The following is a 14,644-nucleotide window of genomic DNA, read 5'->3' on the forward strand; positions in this document are numbered from 1 at the left end:
AATGAGAACTTTAGGAATTTCCCAATTTACCTCATAGAACTTGGGTTCTAGGGCAGCCCGGGTGGCTCAGCGGTTTAGCGCCATCCTCAGCCCAGGGCGTGATCCTGGAGACCCAGGATCGAGTCCCACGTCAGGCTCCCTGCATGGAGCCTGCTTCTCCCTCTGCCTGTCTCTCTCTCTCTCTCTCTCTCCATGTCTCTTATGAATAAATAAATAAAATCTTTAAAAAAAAAAGAACTTGGGTTCTAAAGTGGGTCAGAATGGGTGTCCTGCGGCCTCAGGGCCTATCCTCTGTGCTCTAGAATACAACTATCAGAGCCAGTGTAAGTGGCAGTCTTCTAAAACAGGGTTCTGGGGCACTGACTAGGCATGTGCATAGCTGCTCAATGTTCAGCTGACCCTCAATTCTGGTGTTTGCCTCACTGGTAACTTTTGGTCTGATATTATGACACCTGTATTACTGTCAAGGAAAGAGTCTTTGGAGCTAGAGGCTTTATTCATATCCTTGCTCTCCTACTGCTAGCTGTGTGACCCAGGGCAAGGTGTCCATATGCTTCAGTTTCTGTAACTGAACAGGGGGGTACTACCTACATCATGAGTTTGTTGTGGTGTTTGAGGTGGGTTACACGGGAGTTCTTAGCCCAGAGTATGGCTCATTGTCAGTACTGAAAAAATAACTCGCCACCTCCATCCCAGAATTTAAAGATTATAAATGGATAGGGTGCCTAGAAAAATACTGCTGAAAGATTCTTATATCAACTACAGTGGAAGGATGAATTCTATTAACTGTGAACGTATACACTTTGTAGGGGTCTTCTTAAAACGTTATTCAGAATCCAAAAGATTTCAGCAATTCTTCCTATCTTTGGGGGTTCTCTAAACTGGGGAGGAAGTGGGCAGCCCGGGTGGCTCAGCGGTTTAGTGCCACCTTTGGCCAAGGCATGTGATCCTGGAGTCCCAGGATTGAGTCCTACATCAGGCTCCCTGCGTGGAGCCTGCTTCTCCCTCCGCCTGTGTCTCTGCCTCTCTCTCTCTCTGTGTCTCTCATGAATAAATAAATAAAATCTTAAAAAAATAAAATAAACTGAGGAGGAAAGGGCTAGGTCAGTGGAAGGGTGGCTCAGACATTACCTGGGGCCACAAGCAGCTGTTAAACTGCAACATTTTGATAACATAATCCTGCTTAATTCTGGTGTAGTAAGACTCCTCCCCCCCTTTTTTTTAAGTTGGTGAATTCAGCATTGAATTAAATTCTGCATTGTCAGGCAGATGACTAAAATCGTAGAAGGATTTGACTGACTTTAGTCTATCATGTATGAGCCTGGGTCGCTCACATAAAAGGACTCTTTTTTTTTTTTTTTTTTTTTACCCATACTAGTAGAAATTGCTAATGATCATCTTTGCCTCTGAAATCCCAAAGCTGACTACTTTGTCATTGCGTTGTGGTCACATGGCAAAAAGTGAACTTGCCTTCCTAGGGCTGCCCACATTTGCCAGTTGTCTCTTTCTTACCTCCCCCATATCTCAGTGCCCGATGAGGGTTAGTCAGCAAAGGACTGGCGGGTGGGGCAGGGACAAGATTAGTGAGAAAGAAGCTATTATCAGCATTTTGTTAGAGTATGGGATATTGTGCTTGGTGTAATGCATGGAGTTTAATGCTGCCTTGTACACAGGATTTTATAATTTTGTAAGAAGATAAAAGTAGACAGCTGCTGATTAGAAACACTGCTTTTGAGTTACATCCATAAAAGGATGATGATTCATTAGGGGAAAATTGGGAAGCCTATGATGCAATTTTGATAATTTAGATTGAACTTTTACAAAATTATTTTTGGATTTCTAGTAATTTTGCTGCAATTCCACTTATTCAGAGATCACTGTTGATGAGCATTATTTAGAAATGTGGAATGTTTCCATAGCCCATCAGAGCAAAGGTCCTTGAGCATTTTGCCCATGGCAGTGTCATCAGCACCTGGAACAGTGTCTGGCACACTGCAATGAATGAAAAAGTACACTTAGCCGTGGTACTCTTTCCAGAGAATTGCAGGTGCTGCTGTGTCTTACTAGGTAATTTCAGACCAGAGTTGCCCTGGAAGGGCTGTGGGTGCCCTTTTCTCCACTTTCGCTGACAAAAATCATAGTGCTGCATGTGTCTTCTGGTGGTCACCCAGACCTGCCTGTCTCCTGTCCTCCCGTTTGCTAATTTGGCCTGTGTGTGTGAATGGTAACAAGGCATGGGATGGGCTCTGAGAATACATACTTGCTGAAGAATGGCCCCCTAGCCCCGAAACACCTGCAGCAGCAAAAGCTACTGCCCTCTACCCATCACTCCTCTTCTCTCTTCTGGTAGCAATGAGGCTGGGATTTGTTCTTTGCATGAGCCTCGAGGAAATGGCTCAGCTGGCTTGGCTCATTCATTTCCTCAGTCAGGAAAGTCAGTGTGACCTTGACCATCAGTGGGAGACCTGCAGCAAGCACATTGTGTGTCTGGCTGGATTCACTAACGATTGAAAAGTACTATTGGCTACTCACCATGCAATAAGTGTTGTGTGCTGCTAATTTATTGTCCTAGGTGGGGGTGAGAGATACTAATTTGCAAGAGCCATTTCTGATTTTACCTGGGTCATGCCCGGCACAGTGCCACTCCCGTGGAGGCCTTCGATGAATATCACTGGAAGAAAACTGTTGCAGAAAATAAAAAAAAAGATGAGACATACTTGCTTTGGGTGATGGAAAATATAATCAATCCGCAGCCCCAGAAGTTACTAGAAAGTAACTTTGGATTTATAAAGTCCTCTGAGAGGAGTCCTTTTTGCAAGGACAAATCCTGAACATGAACCTTTTGTTCTTTGTTAGTGTTGTGGTAGAGGATTCAGGGCCAAGGAAGAGCGGCTGTGACCTGCTGGTTAGGGAAGGGGGTGGCCAGGTGAGAGCAGGCCAGCCCCAGGGCCTTTTTTTCTTGTGCAAAGCATGCTGTTAGCCATTTTCTCCCTAACCTGAGCTTTGAGAAGAAAGCACGACAGACCTAGGAAGGTGAACTTTTCAGAAGCAAGAGTTGGTTTGTTTGTCTGTTTATTTATATTTTATTTTTTTAAAAATATTTTATTTATTTATTCATGAAAGACAGAGAGAGAGAGAAGCAAAGACACAGGCAGAGGGAGAAGCAGGCTCCATGCAGGGAGCCGGATGTGGGACTCGACCCCGGGACCGCAGGATCATGCCCCAGGCTGAAGGCAGGCACCCAACCGCTGAGCCACCCAGGTGTCCCAAGAGTTGGTTTAAATATAGATGATCTGCTTTACTGGCAACTTGGAGGCTGCCGTAGGACTTGTTGTACCTTTTGTAAGACAAGTGAGGAAACATGTTGGCACCTGTACATGCGCAATTTGTTTATGAAATATAAACTCTCCTGTAGAAGCGAGGGCTCCAGAGGTCAGTGTCCGAAGTAGCATGTCCTACCTTAGCTGGGGGAAAGGTGCCTCCCAAACCCTCCCTGGTAATTGCCTCAATCTCTAGAGAAAGTTGGGACAACCGGGTTTAACACAACTGTTATTTATTGAGCACTGACTCAGTGGGAGCCAGGGGCGGAAAAGTGTCGGTGAAACTGACTATCACTGGGCTTAACTTTCCTTCCCAAGGAGGAGAAACAATAGCCTGGGGGCTCTAGAGGCCAGTCCTTATTCAGAGAAATGTAGCCCATTTCAGCTTGAGAGATTTGATTTCTATGCACCAGCTCAGAGCCGAGGGGACCCGAGTAGAGCGAGTAGAGCGAGTAGAGCGGCAGCCCTCCCGTCTCCGGCTCCAGCGCGAGGTGGGTCCGGGGCTGGCCATCATGGGTTTGCAGCACATCCTCCTCAGTATTCCACAGCAGCTGTCTGGAGTTGTTTCTGCTGTGCCTGAACTGATGTCATTTCCCCCTTGGCAGACAGCTTGGGCTTTGCTGCGTCTGAGATATGTCACGAGAAGGTGGGGGTGGGTCGGAGCCAGGCGGGGGGAGTAGCGAGGACAGCAGGAGGGAGAGCGCCTGCCTGGTCCCAGGACTCTGTTTACTTTCTCTTCTTTGCTAAGGAAGGCCGTTTAGCTGGGACCGCCGAGCACGCAGGCCCACCTGGGGAAATGCTCATTCCAAGACCTTAACTTTTAAAAGCCCTTTGTTCCAAACGTTAGTGTGGACGATGCTCTTGCAGGATGCCTTTCCTTTTGGGTCTTAGACAGGTAATTGAACTGGTTATCCGTCGATCGGGTTTGGGCAGGGAAGAAGGGTGGGAGCTTGTTTGTTGTACTACAGCTTTGGGTGGAGGGAACCTTTGAGAAAATGTCTCTCGCAGCTAGAGCAGGCCAGCTCCCGTGCAGAAATTTCCAGTCTTCTTGTGTGCTAGTTGTTCCTTCCTTCCAGAGCCACTGTGTTCTTAACCCCATACATCCCTGAGGTCTCTGGGGGCTGTCCATTCTGTTTTTCCATTAGAAACCATAAAGCTGTTTCCAAAGCCTTAGAGAGGGAACAGCTGAGGGGAGAGACTGGGGAGAAGGAGAGGCAGACTAGATTCTTGATCCAAACTGCTTTTCTTCCTTACATTTTGATTTGGTTAGTTAGCAGAGATTTCTTAACATTTCTCTCTCGTTCTAAAGAGATTCTATGTGAGGGGTAGGGGGGATCAACTAGAGGAATGGGCACCTGAGGCTTTCTCCTTGTGGGCATGTGGTCGGGGCTGTGTGGCTCAGGGACAACCTGGCTATCTCAGAGGGATGGGGATGGGATTGGCCACATTTCGGTGTTCCTGGCAGATTTTTCAGAGCCAGCAGACCCCTGTGGTAGAGTCTTGATAGCTATGCAAACTGCTGTTTGAAGTAGAGGCACTAAATTATAGCCCGTAACCTGGTGTGGAATGAGAAAACAGTAGCAAGAGACCAACTGCTGTCTGCTGAGAACACAGCTGTTGCCAACTATTTGTTCCAGGGCTTCTGAGAGTTGGCCACCCCACCCCACCCCCTTTGGTCTAAGAGGCATGTCTGTATCGGAATGTGTGACTGTAACCAGTGGCTGTAAGAGGGGGTAGGGACAGACACACACCCTCTGCTGCCTGTTCCTGGTTGAGGAAAAGCCATAGATGAGATGAAAGCAGAAGTCTTAGCGAGTTGCCGCTAGGGACTGCTGGTTTAGTCTCACTGTTAGAAAAGTGCTAGGTGAGCAAATCTCCCTTGGGTTGCCCAAAATTCTTTAAAATTAAGTGTCTCTGAAAAGCTCACTCCATACATACCGTCGGTTCTCTTGTTAATCTTCAGTGTTCTTTGGGGCAGCTGATAGGCCAGGGGGTTGGGGGACATTTGAGCACCTCCTCTGTCCCCAAGAAAGGATGTCCTTTTAACCTATGGGCAGAGGGAGACCTGGTGAGGATTTTTTTTCTAAGATTTTATTTATTCATGAGAGACACAGAGAGAGAGGCAGAGACATAGGCAGAGGGAGAAGCAGGCTCTGGGATCACGACCTGAGCCAAAGGCAGGCCCTCAACTACTGAGCCACCCAAGTGTCCCCCTGGTGAGGATTTTGTACAGCATTGGAAATGGTACATCCCATGCATGCATGTCAGATGTCAGGAGGCAAGAGGTGGAAACTTTGTGGTAGGGTGGGAGGAGCAGGGCTGGGGAGCCAGAAAGGCCTGTGTCCATATCCTGTCCTCCCACCTGCCACTCCAGGGTCTTGGGCCGGCCCTTAACTGCTCTGAACCTCATCTTTGAAATGAAAATAATAAAACCTACTGGAAGACTTACTGAGAGGTTTTCACAAAAGAATGTATTTAAAACATGAGGTACCTTGGCTGGCTGAGAGTGGGCATTTAGTAAAAATGTAACCATTATTTCTATGTACTCATCCCTAAGGGATGCGAGAGCCCACAGATATGGAGAACTAGAAGCCCAAGGACTAGAGGTGGAGGGTGGAGTGGAAAGGCCTATCAGCGTGAGCTCTCTGGGCGTTGGGAGGCTGTCGCTTACTATACGAATATGCTAGTCACATTGTATATTGACCAGTCAAGAAGAGGAGGGCCCCTCAGCTGAGTGAGAGGATGTAGTAGATCAAGTGAAGGGCTGAGTTGGTGGTCCTGGGGAGCATCTCAGAGGATCAAGAGCAGGTGAATCTTAAGCTCTTGTTTCTTTCTTTCTTTCTTTCTTTCTTTCTTTCTTTCTTTCTTTCTTTCTTTCTTTCTTTCTTTCTTTCCTTTTTTTTTTTTAATTTTTATTTATTTATGATAGTCACACAGAGAGAGAAGGGGGGGGGCAGAGACATAGGCAGAGGGAGAAGCAGGCTCCATGCACCGGGAGCCCGACGTAGGACTCGATCCCTGGGTCTCCAGGATCGTGCCCTGGGCCAAAGGCAGGCGCTAAACCGCTGCGCCACCCAGGGATCCCTCTTTCCTTTTTTTAAAAAAAGCTTTATTTATTTGAGAGAGAACATGTGTACACTCAGGGGCGGAGGGTGGGTGCATGGAGGGGCAGAGGGAGAATCTTATGCAGATTCCAGGTTGAGTGCAGAGCCCTAGGCAGGCTCTGTGTATTTCTAGCATTTCTGTGTCTGACAGTATAACTATTCTTTACTGGAGCTATAGAAAAGCTAGCTTTCTAAAGATTACTTGTTAATAATTCTGTCTTTTAAAAATGACAAAAATATATATTCTATTGGTCTTTATCATACATAATACGTATGAACTTTCGTACATTTCTTTTCTCTCTTAATCCACCTAACAACCCTGTCTTACGTCGTAGTGTGATTCTATTTCTGCAGAAGTGCATGCTGAGGTAAGCCGTTGGCCCAAAGTTGTTCAGCTAGCTAGGAAAATGGTAATAGAAGCTTTTTTTTTTCTTTGTAAGATTTTATGTATTTATCAGAGAGAGAGACAGAGAGAGAGAGAGAGAGCGAGAGAGAGAGAGAACACAACCAGGGGAGGGGCAGAGGCAGAGGGAGAGGGTGATAATCTCCAGCACACTCCGAGCTGAGCACCGAGCCCAATCTGGGGCTCGATCCCATGACCCTGAGATCATAAGCTGAGCTGAAATCAGGAGTCAGATGCTCAACCGACTGAGCCACCCAGGCACCCCTGTTGTTTCTTTTTAAACCCTGGTCTTTTGATTCCAGAGCCAGGAATTTCTCTCACTACCTAGACTGCTCTGCCCAATGTCTGTGTGAGAAGAGCAGGATTATGGCATTGTTGTAGTTGGGGCATATTTTCTGAAGGTTGTTTCTAGGTGGCCTGGGTTCCAGCTAAGACATTGCTTGTCTCTTTGGGCCCATTTGCATTTACTCTGTGGAAGACTGTCATGAATGCAGCATCTACTGAATCATGGCCCTTCAGGGAGATTTGAACACTTAATGAATGTGGACCTGACACAAAGAATGCAAAGATAAATAAAGAACAACCCTTAACTTCCATAGGAGCTCATGAGTTCCCATAGGAGCTCATACTCCAATGCACTGGTTCTCAAAATGCATAAAAATCACCTGAGAGTGGGGCTAATTACGAGGTAGATTTTGTAGGTCTGGGGCCAAGCCCCAGGAACATGCATTTGTGTGAATTCCCCAGGTGTTCTGACCGAGCTAGTTTTTGGAAATATGAGAGCGCCCCCTGCCCCACTAGGTTTAGTAGCAAGGAAATCATTGCAGGATAACTGATAACTGCTGAGGCTGTAACAGGAATGCCCAGGACAGTAGGACAGTAGAGGGTGGGCAAGCAGGGGATGTGGGATGGAGAGTGGTGTGTATGAAAGACTTCCTTGAGAAGGTGATATCCGATCTAGTCTTTAGGGATGAGTAGGAGTTTACCAGACATATGATCTGGGGAAAGAGCATTCCAGACAGACCAGGTTGAGAGTGTTGTTTTTATTTTCGCCTGTAGATGAGAAGGGAAACTGTCATCTCTTGAGTCTTAGTATGAGGTATGCCTGAGGCAAGACAGGGACTTTGGCTCACCGACTGCTGGCATCCTTTATGACACAGAGAAAGAGGAAGGCATTAGGGCCCTTTGGTCCGATAATGAGTGTGACATGAATTCAGTGTCTGTAAAGGGCAATTAAGCTGTAGGTCGTATTAGTTCTTCCATGCAAGGGACAGTTAAAACAGCTTGCTAGAAGCTAGTGTTGACTAAAGAGCAGTCTTTTTGTGCTTGGAGGAGCTAAACTTCAGAAAAGAGTCACCCGCCGAACTTTGTGGGAATGGAACTGTGTACCAGAGTTTAGATAGGCCCTACAGTTGAGTTATCCCATTCTTAACTGGTGAGATCAGAAAATGAGTTTTCTGGTTCAGAGAGAATCCCTCATGTAAACCTAACAGGTGGATTACTGACTTTCAGAGAATAGGATTGCAACAGAACATTCTTCATTTGCTGATTTAAATGAATTCTATTTCCTGTTTGATTCAGAAGGCATTGATTTCATAATGCGGGAGAATTCTCAGGACTAACATGCTAGATCTAAAAAGTATTGTGTGGGCAGCCTGGGTGGCTCAGCAGTTTAGCACCGCCTCCAGCCAGGGAGTGATCCTGGAGACCCTGGTTCAAGTCCCACATCGGGCTCCCTACAGGGAGCCTGCTTCTCCCTCTGCCTGTGTCTCTGCTTCTCTGTATGTGTGTGTCTGTGTGTATGTGTGTGTCTCTCATGAGTAAATAAATAAAATCTTAAAAAAAAAAAGTATTGTGCACATATTATATCCAAAGCATGTTGTGGATACAAAGAGACATAAACTCTATCTCTGCCCTCGGGATTTACGGTCTGTAGGGGAAGGAAGTGCTCAGGGTAATTGGAACATTCAGCAGGTGGTGGTGAGTGCTATTAAAGAGGGACAGGGTACTGTGAGTTCACAGGTGTTAGGAGGTGGCTTTCTGCAGGTGGCCCTGTCCAAAGTCCAGTGGTCACAGTGGTTGCACTGTAGGTGTGCGGAAGGACCAGTTGATGGCAGCTGCTGGCTGGTGGAGTTCATGCTAGATCTATCAAGATAATAATTTGTATCGTGCACCTCAGAATGTTGCCTTTCTCTGTGGGAGGGGCCCACTCTCCCCCAAATTGTCCTCACCAAAGTGAGATGATCCTTGATAATAGAAATGAGTAGTTTTCAACAAAACTGAGGTCCTTTTGCCTGTGTTAGAATATGAGGCTCCTGGCCCAAGGGGGTGCTTGTATTCTAGAAAGTGGCAGCGGTACTATAGACCCTTGATTGGCTTGATGCTGAGTGTAACAGGGCAACCAGAATGTTGAATCCCAGTTACTCCCTGGGCATAATAAGAGATCTTGGGGAGGGCTCCTGGGTGACTCAGTGGTTGAGCATCTGCCTTAGGCTCAGGTCATGATCCCTGGGGTCCTGGAATCGAGTCCTGCATCAGGTTCCCTGCAGGGACCTGCTTCTCCCTCTGCCTGTGTCTTTGCCTCTTTTTCTGCATCTCTCTTTTTAAATAAATAAAATCTTTAAAAAAAGAGAGAGAGAGAGAGAGATCTTAGGGTCTCACAAGGACAGCACTGAAAATACCATAATGTAAGCCAGCCTAAAGCTGTAGGGTAGAAGCCATCACTAGAGAGAGGGAAGAGGGAATTTGCCAACTTCTAATTTAACCCCTGAACTGCTGAATGTTAGCCAGCGTTATATGATGCATTTGTTGTTTCATCGTGACAGCCACCATGAGATAGGAGATCCTACTTCCTTTCTGGTGTGAGGAAACCAAAACTCAAGGAGTTTTTATCTCTTTAGTGTCACATAGCTAGTGTGTGGCTGTGGTGGCACTGAGGCCATGTCTGAGAGAACAGTGTTGTCCTTCTCTTGCATATTGCTCAGGAATGGTACCTGCACCCAAATCTGCCAGATCTTCTCCCTGTGTACCCTGCACTCTGCAAACGACCCAAGTATTGAGTCCCAGCCGACATAACCCCCTGTGTGTGCTTAGTCTCTCTCTACAAGGTTCGGGACAAATTAAGCAAGACCCTGCTTGGAAGGGAACTGGCTGTATATAATGCAGCAAACATCAAGGTGACATTTGATGTTTGTACTACTGGAGATTGAAGCCAAAATCCTTATTGGCGCTGATGTGTAAAAATCTTGTTAAGTGTCAGCTCCATAGAGTGCCTCAGTTCCCTACTGTCACCTAAAGGTAGGAAAAGGTGATTCTTATCTTGGCCCTTTCAGATGGATTTTTTTTCCCTAAAGATTTAATTTATTTAAGAGTGAGAGAGAGATTGGGGGTGGGATGGGGACACGGGGGGGGGGGGGGGGCGCGTGGTGGTAGGAGAGGTGAAAAGGGAGAGAGACTCCCAAGCAGGATTCACGTTCATTAAGGAGCCTGACTGCAGGGCTCAATCCCACGATCCTGAGATCATGACCCAAGCTGAAATCAGGAGTCAGACACTCAGCTGACTGAGCCACCCAGGAGCCCCTCAGATGGATTTTTAAACCCTCAACCATCTCTGCTGCAAGAAACTGCTTTTGTAGAGGAATGTAGCTTGTTTTTTCATCACACTCCTGTTATCAAAGCAAAGAGAAATCAGTGGACTGGATAGTAACTTAGTGGAAAAGAAGACTGTATCTGCTGATTTTGAAACTTTTATCCAGGGTAGAGCCAAAGAAAACATTCACTTCCTCCAGTGATAACCCACGAGTTGGATCCACCCCCCTCCCACCCCTTTTCCTTGAAGAGGTAAATTTTAGTCCAGGAGAACAATAATTTGTTCTACTGAAGAAACTTCTAGGGGCACCTAGGTAGCTCAGTAGTTGAGTATCTGCCTTGGGCTCAGGTTGTGATCCTGGGGTCCTGGGATTGAGTCCTGCATTGGGCTCCCTACAGGGAGCCTGCTTCTCCCTCTGCCTATGTCTCTGTCTCTCTTTCTGTGTCTCTCATGAATAAAAAACCCAAAACAACAACAACAAAAACCTTCTAGAAAATTCATTTTTCTGCCCCAATTCCCTAGCAGCCAGATACTAGTTTCTTAACTCTCCTTCCCTCACACTTCTGGACTCTGTTGCTAATTTATAGCAAAAATGAGTTGAAACAGTCTCCTCACATCTGCTTTAGCCATTTCTGTGCCCCTTTGTAGCCATTGCTTTTCTGGGCAGGGCTCAACTAGACTTGAATCCCAGACCTTGTAAGAGGCCATCGGTGGCTGGTTGCTGGAGATGGTGATTCAGTTCTGGGAGGTGACTTGCTTGACCTATCTTGTTTTACCCAGAGAGGAAGGGCAGTAGGGGAAAGCTGTATGCATTTCAGGAGAGAGGGAGACATGCTTTAAGAATGGTGGGGGCATAACACAGTGACTTCTTTTCCTGAAAGTGGCTTAGGGCTTGCTGGGTCTGTGTTGCATATAAGACATTGGTTCCCTTGGGCATTGCATCAAGGAGGCCAGAAAATTGTTATTGTTTGGTTCTCTTGCTTAACACACATGTTCTCAAGTTCTTTAACTGCACTGTGACACACGGTCTCATTGTTGGTTTCACATACTGCCCATCTGATCATGTGGTTTTAAATATCAAGGATTTGGAAATCCCTGGTATGTACAGACAGTGGTGTGAATACCTGTGACCTCCCACTCCTCTGGGTGTGGCTCTGGAGTGTGGTGGGGAGGCCCAGGGTAGACCAGGGCAGATAGCCAGCAAAAATAGAATGTGCTATCACTTCCCCGTCTCTGGGTGAGGTTCTGAGTTTATGAGCCAGGCTCAGATTGTGTTGCGTTATTGTGGAGCTCTCATGGCCAGAGAGCCAATGGGTAGGTCTCTCAGCAGTCATGCATAATCACATTACCACAGCGTTGGTCTTACCCTTGGAGACTCCCTTAGTGCCACTGCTTCGCATGACCATTGTAGTTGGGAGGCACAGGGAGCCCAGGGGGAGGACTAGCCCCTTGAGTTACTTGACTGTCTGTTAGCAGGATCAGCACTTTCTGAAGATTTTTGCATGTCTGATCCTTTGCTAGACCAGTTGTGCTTGTGAGATCGACATTAGGCTCGCTTCTGGGGAATTTACAGAATGGTTGGGGAGCTCAGGAGGCAATCAGATAGATAGAATATAATTCTGCACTAAATTGTATAGCGCAGTTTGGCTAGAATAGTGGTTGTAAACTATGGGCAATTTTCCCCCTTTACCTGGGAAACGTTTGGCAATGTTTGTATGTTGTTGATTGTCACACTTTGGGCATGGGGGAGGGAGGGCAGCGGCGGGATGTTGCTACCAGTATCTAGTGAGTAGAGGCCAAGGATGCTGCTAAACATCCTACAATGCATGGGACAGTCTCCACACAATTCTCTGGCTCCAAGTGTCAGTATTGCCAAGGCAGAGAAACTCATGGCTAGACATTACTGATGCATAATGTATCCACTCTGCTGAGGGAACAGTCACAGAAATCACAGGCCTCAGGGAAAGTGGATTGAGATATTTTAATACAGGGAAAATAGGTGTACTTCCCCCTGCTGCTTTCCAAGCAATAAGTATTAACTACTTGCCCACAAGATTTAGAATCTTTTTTTTTTAAATAAACATTTTTATTTTTTAAAGATTTTATTTTATTTATTCATAGAGACAGAGAGAGAGAGAGAGAGAGAGAGAGAGGCAGAGACACAGGCAGAGGGAGAAGCAGGCACCACACAGAGAGCCTGACGTGGGACTCGATCCCGGGTCTCCAGGATCACGCCCTGGGCTGCAGGCGGCACTAAACCGCTGCGCCACCGGGGCTGCCCAAGATTGATTGATTGATTTTTATTTATTTATGATAGTCATACACAGAGAGAGGCAGAGACATAGGCAGAGGGAGAAGCAGGCTCCATGCACCGGGAGCCCGATGTGGGATTCGATCCCGAGTCTCCAGGATCACGCCCTGGGCCAAAGGCAGGCGCTAAACCGCTGCGCCACCCAGGGATCCCTGCCCAAGATTTAGAATCTTAATAACATCTTGGTTACTCCTAATCAGCAGGCACTAGGCTTTGTCAAGGGCAGGTATGGAGTTGATTTTTTGTGGCCAGTAGCTAAGATCAAGCCCTTCTGGAACTGGTATTTTATCTCTTACTCTGGATAATAACAATCTGGATAACCACTTTCAGAAGGATGGGATCTCAGTAATGCCCAAATAACTCTATATAGTTTAAAGAACAATTAGGCTACAGTTATTTCAAAAACAGGCCATATTTCAAGCTAAGTGTCTATTGCTGTATTGGGTCTATTGTACTCTATCTCTGATAGTATAGTAAATTCCCCTTTCTCTAAGTCGTCTGGTGTCTCCTTTAATCTTTTTTTTTTTAAGATTTTATTTATTTATCTGAGAGATGGCATGAGAGAGAGTACAAGCAGGGTGGGGGTGGGTGGAGGGGCAGAGAGAGAGAAAGAAGCAGACTCCCCTCTGAGTGCAAACCCAGATCCAGGATTCTGAGACCCTGAGATCATGACCTGAGCCAAACGCTTAACTGACTGAGCCACCCAGGCATCCCTCTAATCTTTAAGAGTAAGGTCTTAGAGTTCAGAAGATTCTTTAAAGTTATTCAGAGTCCTTTGGAGACATAGCCTCTGGATTCTGAAGACTTTTTTTTTTTTTTAATCTTGTATCCATTTCCAGGGAGATCATTTTTATTTTTATTTTTGTTTTTATTTTTATTTTTTGAAGATTCTATTTATTTATCTGAGAGAGAACATGAGCTGGGGTGGGGAGGGCAGAGGGAGAGGAAGAAGCAGACTCCCCACTAGCAGAGATTTCCCAACACCAGGCTCCATCCCAGGACCCTGGGATCATAACGTGAGCTGAAGGCAGACACTTAACTGACTGAGCCACCCAGGTGCCCCCAGTATTTAGCAATAGTCAATCAATTTGTGATAAGCTTAGTAATTCTCCTAACTTTATAGGCAGGCTCTTGGCAGTAAATATATGTATCCCAATGCAAGACAGATGCAAAACACAACTCTTAATATTAACAACATTATTCTTGATATGTAACTCCATTTCTAGCATATTTTTGCTTAATGCCATGCTGATAAGTTTCTGTGGTATAGATATTGGAGTTTTTTATTGTTGCTGCTGTCTACAAAATATGTTTTATTTTTAAAATTTTATTTAAATTCAGCTAATTAACATACAGAGTATTATTAGTTTCAGAGATAGAATTCAGTGATTCATCAGTCTTATATAACACTCAGTGCTCGTTACATCACATGCCCAGGGAAACCATTTTTAATGTGACTCCTTGTCCCAGGTGTAAGTAAATAGTTTCCTTGAACAGTGTTGAACTTTTTTACTGGCAATAAATCTCTGGAACTGGTCTTTAGACAGCAGACAAGTCCCATTATTATGTCTTTTGCTCCCGACAAAAGCCTGCTGCAGTGGGATGGAACTGCTGAGAAAAAGTGGCGTTAAATTTAGAATTTTGCTTAAAGTAAGGAAGGTCTCTGAGATCCCACATGTACTCTTCTCTGTCAAATGAAACTGGTGAATCTCTTTTAAAGCACGTTAATGGGACGTCTACTGGTACTGTCAATATTTGAGATAGCTTTGAAAGCCATACCTCTTTCCAGGCAGAGAAGTGAGTATTTTATTTGAGCAAGCACCATTTTCAGGATTTAGCAAAGACTTTGATGAGCTAGAACCTAGTCATAGAAAGAATACTGACCCCAAAGTCAGAAGGCCAGGATGTCCACCGTTC

The 14,644-nt window shown here is 45.8% G+C and overlaps 1 protein-coding gene across 3 annotated transcripts in view; it reads left to right on the plus strand.

Annotated features, from left to right (window-relative positions):
- Nucleotides 1–14,644, plus strand: part of WBP1L (WW domain binding protein 1 like) — a 66,597-nt gene that overhangs the window by 21,471 nt on the left and 30,482 nt on the right. Inside the window, exon 1 of one of the 3 annotated variants that reach the window (XM_038578655.1) lies at nucleotides 3,609–3,811. The exons of 1 other annotated variant lie outside the window; for it this stretch is intronic. In XM_038578655.1, coding sequence (XP_038434583.1) covers nucleotides 3,725–3,811 — 87 coding nt within the window. In that variant the 5' untranslated portion in view covers nucleotides 3,609–3,724. Of the gene's footprint in view, nucleotides 1–3,608; nucleotides 3,812–4,004; nucleotides 4,216–14,644 lie in introns of those variants that run through there. One more of the 3 variants, XM_038578656.1, reaches the window with a different exon arrangement.

The sequence above is a fragment of the Canis lupus genome, chromosome 28 (assembly GCF_011100685.1).
Source record: "Canis lupus familiaris isolate Mischka breed German Shepherd chromosome 28, alternate assembly UU_Cfam_GSD_1.0, whole genome shotgun sequence".
NCBI classification, from domain to species: Eukaryota; Metazoa; Chordata; class Mammalia; order Carnivora; family Canidae; genus Canis; species Canis lupus.